General features: G+C 38.3%; 1 protein-coding gene across 1 annotated transcript in view; it reads right to left on the reverse strand.

Moving 5' to 3' along the window:
- The window catches only part of LOC134839788 (serine/threonine-protein phosphatase 2B catalytic subunit beta isoform-like), a 46,239-nt gene that overhangs the window by 1,422 nt on the left and 29,548 nt on the right, over positions 1-15,269 (reverse strand). Inside the window, exons 5-6 of the mRNA XM_063855410.1 lie at positions 1,014-1,206; positions 494-503 (exon numbers count right to left, since the gene is read on the reverse strand). Coding sequence (XP_063711480.1) covers positions 494-503; positions 1,014-1,206 — 203 coding nt within the window. The remainder of the gene's footprint in view (positions 1-493; positions 504-1,013; positions 1,207-15,269) is intronic.

A 15,269-nucleotide genomic window follows, 5' to 3' on the forward strand; every position in this document is an offset into this window, starting at 1 on the left:
TGCCCTGATACGAGCAGTCTTGTTTCAATTTAGAATGGCTAGATTTGTTCAAATTGCCGTCTATCATATGTATTACTAGAAACCTTGTAACTGCATTTATTATCCCAAAATTGGTCAACATGGTGATTTTTGGACTACATTTTCAAAAAAAATTCAAGGTCAAATATTTTTCATTTTTAGGTGAGAAAATTTTAAGACAATAAAAAAATTTCATCAATTTTATTTAGTTACACAAAAGTAAAGTCAAACTTAGCGCCAATTTCTATACATCAGAAAAAGAAAAAATAGCTAACAGACAGTTATATAGAGTCAATAAACGCAAGGCTACGGAAAAAAACTGACTTAATTTTTCAAAAAAACTTCAACTTTCGATTTTAGAGTAAAAATTATTCGCTCAATGCTCTTTAAACTTCAAGACGAATTATTATTGACTTTTTTCGATAAAAATTAACTTCATTTGAGAAACTAGATCAATAAATACAGTTTTGACTACTCTAGTAAATCTAAAAGAGATTCTACATTCGAAACCTCAAGTCGTTCACGTTTTTTGCGCCATGTCCACGTTCGTATTTGGAGAGTGCAATTTGCCAAAACTTTAGCAGCTGAATTTGAATTGAACTCGAAAAGTGCAGGTATACCTAAGTATGTATGAATGCCTATCTGTAGTTTTTGGAGCATTGTAAGACTCATTCCTGATTTTAAAAAAAAACGATCAAAAAACAATCATTCGAGAAACCATTATTTAACTGGTCATTCGCAAAAACTTTTTCGTTATCTCTAATTTTTCCTTAAGACCTCTCTCACTTAATTTTTTTGGGGATGTACAATTTAGGCTCCTCGATTTGCAACGACATTACTGGGATTTAAGCCCGCATATAATTTCAAGAATTGAATTTTCAAGTAACGACTCATCGACTTTCAAAATTTGTAGTCAAGACAGGGTAATAGTCGCGATAACCTTCTGGACTCATTGCTTCAGCTGGTGACTAATTATAAAGAATGAGAACCCTTGCCTGTATCCTGCATCCTGTGCTTCGTGGCCTCTGATGACAGAAATGAGGTCGTTCTCTCTGAGGAACTCGCAGACTGCCTTGTATGTGAAGAAGTAGGAGATCTGTCTGGAGGTGTTGAACGTGTAGTTCTCCGCAGTGCTGTCTTTCCCATATGTTTTTGAGGGGTCACTCCACAACATGTCTGTCATGGCGTCTCCTGAATACAAACATGAAAAACAGTGGGCTATAAAAAGACACATTTTTAAGACAAAAAAACGGAGATAAATGCAGTTTTAATATCAATGGTGCAAAATTGTTCATTCAGAAGTTTCTTTGTATATTTTCTACTGTTCAGCAACGTGCGTGCGAAACCTAAATTTTATTCACATCAGTAACGTTGACCCTGATTCAAAATAATTACAGTGTCTTGTGCCAGGGCGATCCGTAATTTCGTAAATTTTTATGGAGTTATGGATCTCTTTGGCACAAGGAAAGGTCGTTTTGGTACCGAAATTTTCCTAATGATATCTCTGGGTTTTAAAATTTTGGATGTTTGATCATTTCTGTTCTGTTGACGTGGCAAATCAAATTGATCACTGAAAAATCAACAAAACCGGCAAAAAAACTAAAAAAGCCGCTTCTGGAAGAGCATGCTTACTGTTGTGATTTAGTATTTTAGTATGTTGTAACCTTGACCTTTAATGTTTAATAATGTACCAGTTAATGTTCACTCAACGAAGTCCATTAGACTTCGAGTCACTAGTTGCTCTTTTTAGACTATAGTTAGTTTTAATTCACACATTACTTTTATTCTGTTTTAATCTTAGTTAGATATCTTAGTTACCAGTGGTAAACCTATACTTTTATTATGGCGCAGTCAACTACTGATTCGAACCTGCGGGGAATACCCGCCTTTTAGCCGAACCACACGGTAGAACCTCCCACCCATTGGAACAACTGGATAGACCAATTCCACCTGGCTATCATTGCGAAGGAAAATCTAGACATAGATAATCTTAAAGAACCAGTGGAAGGGGAGACGACGTTACCGATCCTAGAAGGTGCCCAGGAGTCAGAAACTGACCAACAGAGGAAAGCTAGGGAGGCCAGGAATAAAGAAGTAATGCGAGTCTACGAACACGCAGAAGAGAAAATACTAGCAGAAGAGAAATGGAAGTTCAGAGGAATGAGGAGATATGAGGCCGACAAAAAAGTAAGATATCAATTCTGTACTTGGCCCTAGGAGCGGAAGGAAAAAGAGTTTTCGCCCAAAAACGTCCAAGGGTAAAAGTCCTAGGAATCTTATTCAAAGAACTTTACGAACTGCTAGAATCGGCTTTTATCAAACCAGCTAATATAACGTTTGAGCGATACAAACTATTGAGCAGGTAACAAAAGGTTAGAGAATCCTACGAACAATTTTTTGGCGCATTATCAGATTTAGCAAGATCGTGTGAAATTGGAATCAATGCAGAACAGGAGTGGATTAGAGACGTATTTATTTTTAACATGAAAAATTGTGACTTACAACGTAGACTACTCTCGGAAACCCTCAATCCAATGGATGCACTCAACTAATCGATCATCGACGAAAAAGGATACTATAAACACCTGAAACTAACAAATATGACTAGATCATTCAACACGACAGGAAGTAGCGGTAGAGTTTACAAAAATTTTAATAATGTAAAAAAGGAACCAAGCCTGAACATTGAAAGATCAAATACTTGTATGAAATGCGGGAATGCGTTTACCAAGGGTCATCTGAATGTGTGTCCGGCGAAAAAAAAAATGTTTGTAATATCTGTAAATATAAAGGACATTTTGGAAGACTATGTAAATCGAAAGGAAGAAAAACCGCTGTAAATACTGTAGATGAATCTGTAAATAGTCAGAGTTGTTCATATTCCCCAGAAGACCTTCAAGCAAGAAGCGATGAGAATTTTTGCGGAGTGATCAACGCGTGGACCGAAGAGGAAATAAGCGACAACGATGACTACTCTGTTCTTAACATCAGAACAATATACGATACCAATGGCTTGGAAACCAAGAAATTAGTCAACATCGGACTGGGAGACGATGCGATAGTTAATTTGAACATTCCAGTGAATTCTGCAAGCCCAGAGAGCTTCCTGAAGCAAAACGTCTTACACGAATTGAAGTTGAGAAGTCCACAATTGAAAATACACCCAGTAGAGAAGAAAACAAGGGAACTATACTGCGGGTTTACCAACGACACAATCAACATCATCGGGAAAGTGATAGTAAGATTACAATCCAATGGATGGATCGCGGACGAAACCCCAATTTTATTACTTCTGGACATGAGAGGAACATCCTGGGAAACGACAACCTACCGAGAATTGGAATCGAGATAGCTCAACGACAGCCTCTACTACCCGTCAACAAACTATCACGCCCAGAGTTGTGTAAGTTAAACAGTAATTCAGACACAATCCTTAATCTGTATCATAAGTACAAAGGATTATTTAACAGAGTTGGGAAAAAACCATTGGACAGAAAAATTAAACATTTTCACTCTCCATTCAAACCTATCCAAACCAAAGGTAGAAGAGTTCCCCTGCATTTACTAGATAACGTAAAGATGGAACTAAATAGAATCGAAAAAGATGGGCATATTGTGAAGCTAAACAAATGCTGTGAAGTTGGTTTCATAAGTCCAATAGTGACCACAAGAAAAAAAGTAGGTAGCATCAAGTTGGCATTAGACTCGAAACTATTCAATAACCAGATATTCAAGAACAAATATCAAATGCCAAACAAACATGAACTGATAGACAACATAGGGCTCCAACTGTCAAGTAAAGAGTCAGGAGAAGTTTGGTTTAGTAGTCTAGATCTAAAGAATGCGTAAAGTCAACTTCAATTATGTACAGACACCAGCAAACAGTGTAACTTTAGTATTGTGGGTGGCGAAACCACCGGGACCTATAGATTTTTAACGGGATTTTACGGACTGGGTGATATGCCAAACGAGTTCCAGAGGGTGATGGTTTCTTTATTAAAAGACATTCCTTTTACTAATTGTTATATAGACGACATTTTAATAGCTTCGAAAGGATCATTAAATGAACACAAAGCGATATTATCAAAAATTTTAAACATTTTGGACAACAAGAATATGGCCGTAAAATGGGAGAAATGTGCATTTTTCCAAAAAGAAATAGATTGGCTGGGTTTCAAGATATCGAATTCGGGCGTATAACCACTGGTAGGAAAATCAGGTTCGATAAAAGTCTACCAAATCTAAAAAACATTTCCGAACCAAGGTCATTCTTTGGATCAATCAATCAGTATATGAAATTCGTCCCGAACTTGTCATCTATCAGTTCCCCCTTCCGACCACTTCTCGTAAAGAAATCAGTGTACCAATGGAACGACTAGCATACGAAGGCGTTTGAAGAACTAAAACAACAGATAGTTAACATCACAGAGAACAACCATTTTGACATAAAAAGGATGTCAAGACTTAAGACAGACGCTTCTCATAGCAGTCTGGGAGCCACCCTAGAACAATGGGATGGGGAGAATTGGTTAACAAAAGCATTTGCATCCCGATTTTTAAATAATCATGAAAGTAAATATTTGACTAATGAACTTGAATTGTTGGGAGAAGTCTGGGCGATGGAGCATTTTAAAAATTACTTGTATGGTGCTGACTTCGAAATCGTAACGGACCATAAGGCATTGCTTTCAGCACTAAATGCATATCAGAGTAACAAAACTATGCACAGCAGACTAACCCGTTGGGTAAACCGACTTTTACCATTTAATTTCAAGATCAAACACATACCGGGAAAAGAAATGGGATTTACAGATTTATTGTCGAGATTACCTTCAGGAAAAGCACTCCCAACCTCTCACTATGATAGCGAATTTGTTGTTGCTACAGTACAAAAGATTGTAGAAAACCTCTCTGTAAATAGTGATTGTAAAAAGAATATTTATAAAAAGAACGAATTGTATAATCCAGTGGATGTAAACACGATCAGTAACTTGGATTGTAATAATCAAATGGGCGGAAAGAAAGAATTATCGCTTAGCATCCAACGGTCGTTCTTCTCGAATATTCTGAACTACGTAAACGACACAGTTATAATTTGTAATTCCAATCACTCACGTTCAGAGTCTTGTACAAGCGGTTGCGTTCCACTAAATTTATCAAAGTTTGATTTCAATTATTTTGATTTATCAGATAAAATCTTTTTATTTTTTCTTGCCCAGTCAATACTTTCAATTAATCAGTCGTTCAGATAAAAAAAAAACAGTTACAAGAAATCATTACATCGGTTAACTTGCTAAAATTTTCCCTCAGGGCAGAAAAAAAAGGAATTTCGTTGAACATCAATAACAATACAATGTCAGATTTACACAAGAAACTACTGGCCAAATACAATGCAGATCTCAAATTACCAGACACTCCGCTATCCCTTACAGATCATTGCTCAAACAAGCTAATAAAACTGATGTCGGAAGAGACAAAATCCTAAAGGAGGTGAAGAAGGCAGTAGAGGAAGGCAGACCACTGGATAAATTCGGAGCCTACCAAAAGAACTTTCAGAGAGACATTCACGTTAAAGAAGGATTGTTATTTAACGATAACAAATTGATAATACGAGCAGCTCTAAGATCGCCATTCCTGTCATTACTGCATAAAAAACACCCAGGACAGTTCAGGATGAAATCCTTGGCAGAGAACATTTGGTGGCCACATCTAAACCGGGAGATTTACTATCACGGGAAAAATTGCATCCAGTGCAACAAGGCCGGTAAGAACCTAAAAATGATACTAGGGACGAATAATACGGAGAAATTACCGATTCTGACTAAACCAAACGAAGAAGTAGATTTAGACTTTGCGGGTTCATTGGACAAAAATTGGGGTAACTCGAAATAACTTTTGCTATGCATCGACCGCTTCTCAAAGTTCCCGTCAGCAAAAGTAGTGAACAACACCTCGGCTTCTTCAATTTTATCTGTCATGACAGATTATTGCCACCTTCACGGATTTCCAAAATCTATTAGAGCCGACCATGGGTCATGTTTTACTTCTATCGATTTTAGAAACTTCTGCGAGAAGAACAATATCAAATTAATTTTATGTTTTGTTGGGGATCACAGATCCAACGGAGTAGTAGAACGACTCATTTACACTGTTAAAGCTAAACTTCTGGCAATTTCGTTTCACGAACCAAAACCATCTTTAAATATGTCGATTGATAAAATCATTTGGAATAATCTTTTGACGAAACAATCATCCATTGGATGCTCTCCTTTTGCAAGACATTTTAATAGATCCCCCAACACGTTTTGGAAATCTCCGGTCTCTCACGCGATTAGTTTAGACAAGGGGAAGTCAATACTATCAAAGGATAGAGCACAAGACTGGGGAGCAGACGACGCGTTTGAGGATGGCTATATGGAAAACATAGCATCGGACAATAGAGGGTATGAGAGCGACCCTTCGGATAAAACAGACAGAAACCTCCAGCGAGCCCCACTATCAAACCCGTTCAGCCAAGGAGGTAGAGGTTTAGGAAGACAGTTAACCGGAGGGAAGGCGAACCATACTTTAAACCATTGGGGGGAAAGCTATTGTCAGACACGATTTACACGGTTACATTAGACAACGGACATGTGATCAGAAAGTCTGAGTTAGCTTTTAATAAAACCCAACCGTCGGTCCCTAGTAACTTTTCGGCAGTACCGAACCCCCTAATTAACAATCATGATTTAGCAGGCAAGCGAAAAAGAAACTCTCCGTCGAAGAGACCGGATTCAAATGCAGGAGGCCCATCGTCGCGTTACAAACCAACGGGAGGAAAGGCAGAGAAAAAGAGGAGAACCAACACCCCGAACACAAAAGGTTCAAAATCCTCGCTTAATAACTTAGATTCATCGCTAGAGTTAGACCTTTGGGATAAAGTGATTGACAATTACTTGGGTACGGACGCGGAAACTGTATGTAATACACCGACTGTTAATTTGCATAGTGATTTAGATCAGCCTAGAAGTACCTTATCAGGCTTAATGAACACGCAGACAACGGGCACAAGCGATGATCCAATCAGATTAGACAGCTCTCCGGAGAAGACATTGGAGACGCCAAAAACTCCGGGATCCATCAAACCCCGCGCAAGAAGAAATCCAGGCCCCCCTAAATTTTACGGAGACAGGCGTTTTATCGACCAAGTGACGCTTGGAACGGAGACAATCAGTGTAGAAGACTCTGATGACGAACCTCTAATTACGTTCTCCAACTCAAAGAGCCCACGGACTCAGGCAATTTATTCAACGGCGTCCCCTTCAGATTACTTGACACCAGTTGAAGATATACCTTGGCACCCATCACTGGTGGCGGAAACCACACAAGGCCCCTCCTCAACAATCACTTCTCGATCAGAAAATGTCGCGAGTTTACCATCTCCATTGGTAGAAATTGGTTCGATCATTCAGGATGAGGACGGCAGCGACATATCCTCAGGCATTGATGCAGATGCAAGGAGGGAGGCCGATAGCTTTCATGACAAATTTAACGCCACGATTTGAAATTCTAAAAACTTTTAAACTCGTACAATTATAGCTCTTTTATTTGCTTGAGCTTATATCCAGTGGATTACCCATTTAATTAGTTAGTGATTTAGGTTAGTTTTCTTATTTGTATAAATGCCACATAACCCCAATTGTACATATCATTTGTACATTCACTGTAGATATCTGTGTAAACTTGTAGGTAGCCTGTATATATTACCATATAATCACCTCCATTGTAATTTGTACTCTCTGTAAATTTCCATTGGTGCTAAACGCGGTTACTTTTTGTTTCAACTTTGGCCCTGGTGGAGCGAGGGGAGAATGGAGTTTATGAGTGATATTGGCTACATCGAGGAGCGGGCAGATAAAAACTTTTATGCAGTGGGAAATGTTGTGATTTAATATTTTAGTATGTTGTAACCTTGACCTTTAATGTTTAATCAAGTACCAGTTAATGTTCACTCAACGAAGTCTATTGGACTTCGAGTCACTAGTTGCTCTTTTTAGACTATAGTTAGTTTTAATTCACACATTACTTTTATTCTGTTTTAATCTTAGTTAGATATCTTAGTTACCAGTGGTAAACCTATACTTTTATTATGGCGCAGTCAACTACTGATTCGAACCTGCGGGGAATACCCGCCTTTTAGCCGAACCACACGGTAGAACCTCCCACCCATTGGAACAACTGGATAGACCAATTCCACCTGGCTATCATTGCGAAGGAAAATCTAGACATAGATAATCTTAAAGAACCAGTGGAAGGGGAGACGACGTTACCGATCCTAGAAGGTGCCCAGGAGTCAGAAACTGACCAACAGAGGAAAGCTAGGGAGGCCAGGAATAAAGAAGTAATGCGAGTCTACGAACACGCAGAAGAGAAAATACTAGCAGAAGAGAAATGGAAGTTCAGAGGAATGAGGAGATATGAGGCCGACAAAAAAGTAAGATATCAATTCTGTACTTGGCCCTAGGAGCGGAAGGAAAAAGAGTTTTCGCCCAAAAACGTCCAAGGGTAAAAGTCCTAGGAATCTTATTCAAAGAACTTTACGAACTGCTAGAATCGGCTTTTATCAAACCAGCTAATATAACGTTTGAGCGATACAAACTATTGAGCAGGTAACAAAAGGTTAGAGAATCCTACGAACAATTTTTTGGCGCATTATCAGATTTAGCAAGATCGTGTGAAATTGGAATCAATGCAGAACAGGAGTGGATTAGAGACGTATTTATTTTTAACATGAAAAATTGTGACTTACAACGTAGACTACTCTCGGAAACCCTCAATCCAATGGATGCACTCAACCAATCGATCATCGACGAAAAAGGATACTATAAACACCTGAAACTAACAAATATGACTAGATCATTCAACACGACAGGAAGTAGCGGTAGAGTGTACAAAAAATTTAATAATGTAAAAAAGAACCAAGCCTGAACATTGAAAGATCAAATACTTGTATGAAATGAGGTTATGCGTTTACCGAGGGTCATCTGAATGTGTGTCCGGCGAAAGAAATTGTTTGTAATATCTGTAAATATAAAGGACATTTTGGAAGACTATGTAAATCGAAAGGAAGAAAACCCGCTGTAAATAATGTAGATGAATCTGTAAATAGTCAGAATTGTTCATATTCCCCAGAAGACCTTCAAGCAAGAAGCGATTAGAAAATTTGCGGTTTGATCAACGCGTGGACCAAAGAGGGGATAAGCGACAACGATGACTATTCTGTTCTTAACATCAGAACAATATACGATACCAATGGCTTGGAAACCAAGAAATTAGTCAACATCGGACTGGGAGACGATGAGATAGTTAACTTGAACATTCCAGTGGATTCTGCAAGCCCAGTGAGCTTCCTGAAGCAAAACGTCCTACACGAATTGAAGTTGAGAAATCCACAATTGAAAATACACCCGGTAGAGAAGAAGACTAGGGAACTATACTGCGGGCTTACCAACCACACAATCAACATCATCGGGAAAGTGATAGTAAGATTACAATCCAATGGATGGATCGCGGACGAAACCCCATTTTTTATCACTTCTGGACATGAGAGGAACATCATGGGAAACGACAACCTACCGAGAATTGGAATCAAGATAGCTCAACGACAGCCTCCACTACCCGTCAACAACATATCACGCCCAGAGTTGTGTAAGTTAAACAGTAATTCAGATACAATCCTTAATCTGTATCATAAGTACAAAGGATTATTTAACAGAGTTGGGAAAATACCATTGGACAGAAAAATTACACATTTTGACTCTCCATTCAAACCTATCCAAAGCAAAGGGAGAAGAGTTCCCCTGCATTTACTAGATAACGTAAAGATGGAACTAAATAGAATGGAAAAAGAGGGGCATATTGTGAAGCTAAACAAATGCGATGAAGATTGTTTCAAAAGTCTAATAGTGATTACAAGAAAAAAAGACGGTAGCATCAAGTTGGCATTAGACTCGAAACTATTAAGTAACCAGATATTCAAGAACAAATATCAAATGCCAAACATACATGAACTGATAGACAACATAGCGCTCCAACTGTCAAGTAAAGAGTCAGGAGAAGTTTGGTTTAGTAAGCTAGATCTAAAAAATGCGTACAGTCAACTTCAATTATGTACAGACACCAGCAAAAAATGTAACTTTAGTATTGTGGGGGGCGAAACCACCGGGACCTATTGGTTTTTAACGGGATTTTACGGACTGGGCCATATGCCAAACGAATTCCAGAGGGTGATGGATTCTTTATTAAAAGACATTCCTTTTACTAATTGTTATATAAACGACATTTTAATAGCTTCGAAAGGATCAATAAATGAACGCAAAGCGATATTATCAAAAATTTTAAACATTTTGGACAACAAGAATATGGCGGTAAAATGGGAGAAATGTGCATTTTTCCAAAAAAAAATAGAGTGGCTGGGTTTCAAGATATCGAATTTGGGCATAAAACCACTGGTGGGAAAATCAAATTCGATAAAAAGCCTAACAAATCCCAAAAACTTTTCCGAACTAAGGTCATTCTTTGGATCAATCAATCAGTATGAGAAATTCGTCCCGAACTTGTCATCTCTAAGTTCCCCGTTACGACCACTTCTCGTAAAGAAATCAGTGTACCAATGGAACGACGAGCATACGAAGGCGTTTGAAGAACTAAAACATCAGTTGTTAACATCACAGAGAACAACAATTTTGACATAAAAAGGATGTCAAGACTTAAGACATACATTTCTCATAGCAGTCTGGGAGCCACCCTAGAAAAATATGATGGGGAGAATTGGTTAGTATAGCATTTGCTTCCCGATTTTTAAATAATCATGAAAGTAAATATTCGACTAATGAACTTGAATTGTTGGGAGAAGTCTGGGCGACGGAGCATTTTAAAAATTACTTGTATGGCGCTGACTTCGAAATCGTAACGGACCATAAGGCATTGCTTTCAGCACTAAATGCAAATGAGAGTAACAAAACTATGCACAACACACTAACCCGTTGGGTAAACCGACTTTTACTATTTAATTTCAAGATCAAACACATACCGGGAAAAGAAATGGGATTTACAGATTTATTGTCGGATTACCTTCAGTAAAAGCTCTCCCAACCTCTCACTATTATAGCGAATTTGTAGTGGCTACAGTACAAAAGATTGTAGAAAACCTCTCTGTAAATAGTGATTGTAAAAAGAATAATTGTAAAAAGAACGAATTGTATAATCCAGTGGATATAAACACGATCAGTATCTTGGATTGTAATAATCCAATGGGCGGAAAGAAAGAAGTATCGCTTAGCATCCAACGGTCGTTCTTCTCGAATATTCTGAACTACGTAAACAGCACAGTTATAATTTGTAATTCCAATCACTCACGTTCAGAGTCTTGTACAAGCGGTTGCGTTCCACTAAATTTATCAAAGTTTGATTTCAATTATTTTGATTTATCAGTTAAAATCTTTTTATTTTTTCTTGCCCAGTCAATACTTTCAATTAATCAGTCGTTCAGATAAAAAAAAAACAGTTACAAGAAATCATTACATCGGTTAACTTGCTAAAATTTCCCCTCAGGGCAGAAAATAAAGGAATTTCGTTGAACTTCAATAACAATACAATGTCAGATTTACACAAGAAACTACTGGCCAAATACAAGGGAGATCTCATATTACCAGACATTCCGCTATCCCTTACAGATCATTGCTCAAACAAGCTAATAAAACTGATGTCGGACGAAGACAAAATCCTAAAGGAGGTGAAGAAGGCAGTAGAGGAAGGCAGACCACTGGATAAATTCGGAGCCTACCAACAGAACTTTCAGAGAGACATTCACGTTAAAGAAGGATTGTTATTTAACGATAACAAATTGATAGTACCAGCAGCTCTAAGGTCGCCATTCCTGTCATTACTGCATGAAACACACCCAGGACAGTTCGGGATGAAATCTTTGGCAGAGAACATTTGGTGGCCACATCTACACCGGGAGATTTACTATCACGGGAAAAATTGCATCCAGTGCATCAAGGCCGGTAAGAACCTAAAACTGATACTAGGGACAAATAATACGGAGAAATTACCGATTCTGACCGAACCAAACGAAGAAATAGATTTAGACTTTGCGGGTCCATTGGACAAAAATTGGGGTAACTCGAAATATCTTTTTCTATGCATCGACCGCTTCTCAAAGTTCCCGTCAGCAGAAGTAGTGAACAACACCTCGGCTTCTTTAATTTTATCTTTCATGACAGATTATTGCCACCTTCACGGATTTCAAAAGTCTATTAGAGCCGACCATGGGTCATGTTTTACTTCTTTCGATTTTAGAAACTTCTGAGAGGAGAACAATATTAAATTAATTTTATGTTGTGTCGGTGATCACAGATCCAACAGAGTAGTAGAACGACTCATTTGCACTGTTAAAGCTAAACTTCTGGCAATGTCATTTAACGAACCAAAACCATCTTCAAATACGTCTATTGATAAAAATCATTTGGAATATTCGTTCGACGAAACAATCATCCATTGGATGCTCTCATTTTGTAAGACATTTTAATAGATCCCCCAACACGTTTTGGAAATCTCGGGTCTCTCACACGATTAGTTTAGATAAGGGGAAGTCAATACTATCAAAGGTTAGAGCACAAGACTGGGGAGCAGACGACGCGTTTGAGGATGGCTATATGGAAAACATAGCATCGGACAATAGAGGGTTTGAGAGCGACCCTTCGGATAAAACAGACAGAAACCTCCAGCGAGCCCCACTGTCAAACCCGTTCAGCCAAAGAGGTAACTGGTTCAGGAAGACAATTAACCGGAGGGAAGGCGAACCATAATTTAAACCTTCTGGAAGAGCAAACTTACCTTTTCTGATGGGTTCCTTAAATATGTCATCTTTGTGTATCTCAGCCACTTTTTTAATCCTCGGAGACAGTCCGCCATGTACACAGAAAAACTGTTTGTTCACTATGACTGCAAGAGGTAAGGCATCGAAAGACTACTCTCGGAAACCCTCAATCCAATGGATGCACTCAACCAAGCGATCATCGACGAAAAAGGCTACTATATCCACCTAAAACTAACAAATATGACTAGATCATTCAACACGACAGGAAGTAGCGGTAGAGTGTACAAAAAATTTAATAATGTAAAAAAGAACCAAGCCTGAACATTGAAAGATCAAATACTTGTATGAAATGAGGTTATGCGTTTACCGAGGGTCATCTGAATGTGTGTCCGGCGAAAGAAATTGATTGTAATATCTGTAAATATAAAGGACATTTTGGAAGACTATGTAAATCGAAAGGAACAAAACCCGCTGTAAATACTGTAGATGAATCTGTAAACAGTCAGAGTTGTTCATATTCCCAAGAAAACCTTCAAGCAAGAAGCAACGAGAATTTTTGCGGAGTGATCAACGCGTGGACCGAAGAGGGGACAAGCGACAACGATAACTATTCTGTTCTTAACATCAGAAAAATATACGATACCAATGGCTTGGAAACCAAGAAATTAGTCAACATCGGACTGGGAGACGATGAGATAGTTAACTTGAACATTCCAGTGGATTCTGCAAGCCCAGTGAGCTTCCTGAAGCAAAACGTCCTACACGAATTGAAGTTGAGAAATCCACAATTGAAAATACACCCGGTAGAGAAGAAGACTAGGGAACTATACTGCGGGCTTACCAACCACACAATCAACATCATCGGGAAAGTGATAGTAAGATTACAATCCAATGGATGGATCGCGGACGAAACCCCATTTTTTATCACTTCTGGACATGAGAGGAACATCCTGGGAAACGACAACCTACCGAGAATTGGAATCAAGATAGCTCAACGACAGCCTCCACTACCCGTCAACAACATATCACGCCCAGAGTTGTGTAAGTTAAACAGTAATTCAGACACAATCCTTACTCTGTATCATAAGTACAAAGGATTTGGGAACAGAGTTGGGAAAAACCATTGGACAGAAAAATTACACATTTTCACTCTCCATTCAAATCTATCCAAAGAAAAGGTAGAAGAGTTCCCCTGCATTTACTAGATAGCTTAAAGATGGAACTAAATAGAATGGAAAAAGAGGGGCATATTGTGAAGCTAAGCAAATGCGGTGAAGATTGTTTCATAAGTCCAATAGTGATTACAAGAAAAGAAGATGGTAGCATCAAGTTGGCATTAGACTCGAAACTATTAAATAACCAGATATTCAAGAAAAAATATCAAATGCCAAACATACATGAACTGATAGACAACATAGCGCTCCAACTGTCAAGTAAAGAGTCAGGAGAAGTTTGGTTTAGTAAGCTAGATCTAAAAAATGCGTACAGTCAACTTCAATTATGTACAGACACCAGCAAACAGTGTAACTTTAGTATTGTGGGGGGGGCGAAACCACCGGGACGTATAGGTTTTTAACGGGATTTTACGGACTGGGCGATATGCCAAACGAATTCTAGAGGGTGATAGATTTTTTATTAAAAGACATTCCTTTTACTAATTGTTATACAGACGACATTTTAGTAGCTTCGAAAGGATCATTAAATAAACAGAAAGCGATATTATCAAAAATTTTAAACATTTTGGACAACAAGAATATGGCGGTAAAATTGGAGAAAAGTGCATTTTTCCAAGTAGAAATAGAATGGCTGGGTTTCAAGATATCGAATTCGGGCGTAAAACCACTGGTGGGAAAATCAGGTTCGATGAAAAGCCTACCAAATCCCAAAAACATTTCCGAACTAAGGTCATTCCTTGGATCAATCAATCAGTATATGAAATTCGTCCCGAACTTGTCATCTCTAAGTTCCCCCTTACGACCACTTCTCGTAAAGAAATCAGTGTACCAATGGAACGACGAGCATACGAAGGCGTTTGAAGAACTAAAACATCAGTTGTTAACATCACAGAGAACAACAATTTTGACATAAAAAGGATGTCAAGACTTAAGACATACATTTCTCATAGCAGTCTGGGAGCCACCCTAGAAAAATATGATGGGGAGAATTGGTTAATATAGCATTTGCTTCCCGATTTTTAAATAATCATGAAAGTAAATATTCGACTAATGAACTTTAATTGTTGGGAGAAGTCTGGGCGACGGAGCATTTTAAAAATTACTTGTATGGCGCTGACTTCGAAATCGTAACGGACCATAAGGCATTGCTTTCAGCACTAAATGCAAATGAGAGTAACAAAACTATGCACAACACACTAACCCGTTGGGTAAAC

The sequence above is a fragment of the Symsagittifera roscoffensis genome, chromosome 2, assembly GCF_963678635.1.
Source record: "Symsagittifera roscoffensis chromosome 2, txSymRosc1.1, whole genome shotgun sequence".
NCBI lineage: Eukaryota > Metazoa > Xenacoelomorpha > Acoela > Convolutidae > Symsagittifera > Symsagittifera roscoffensis.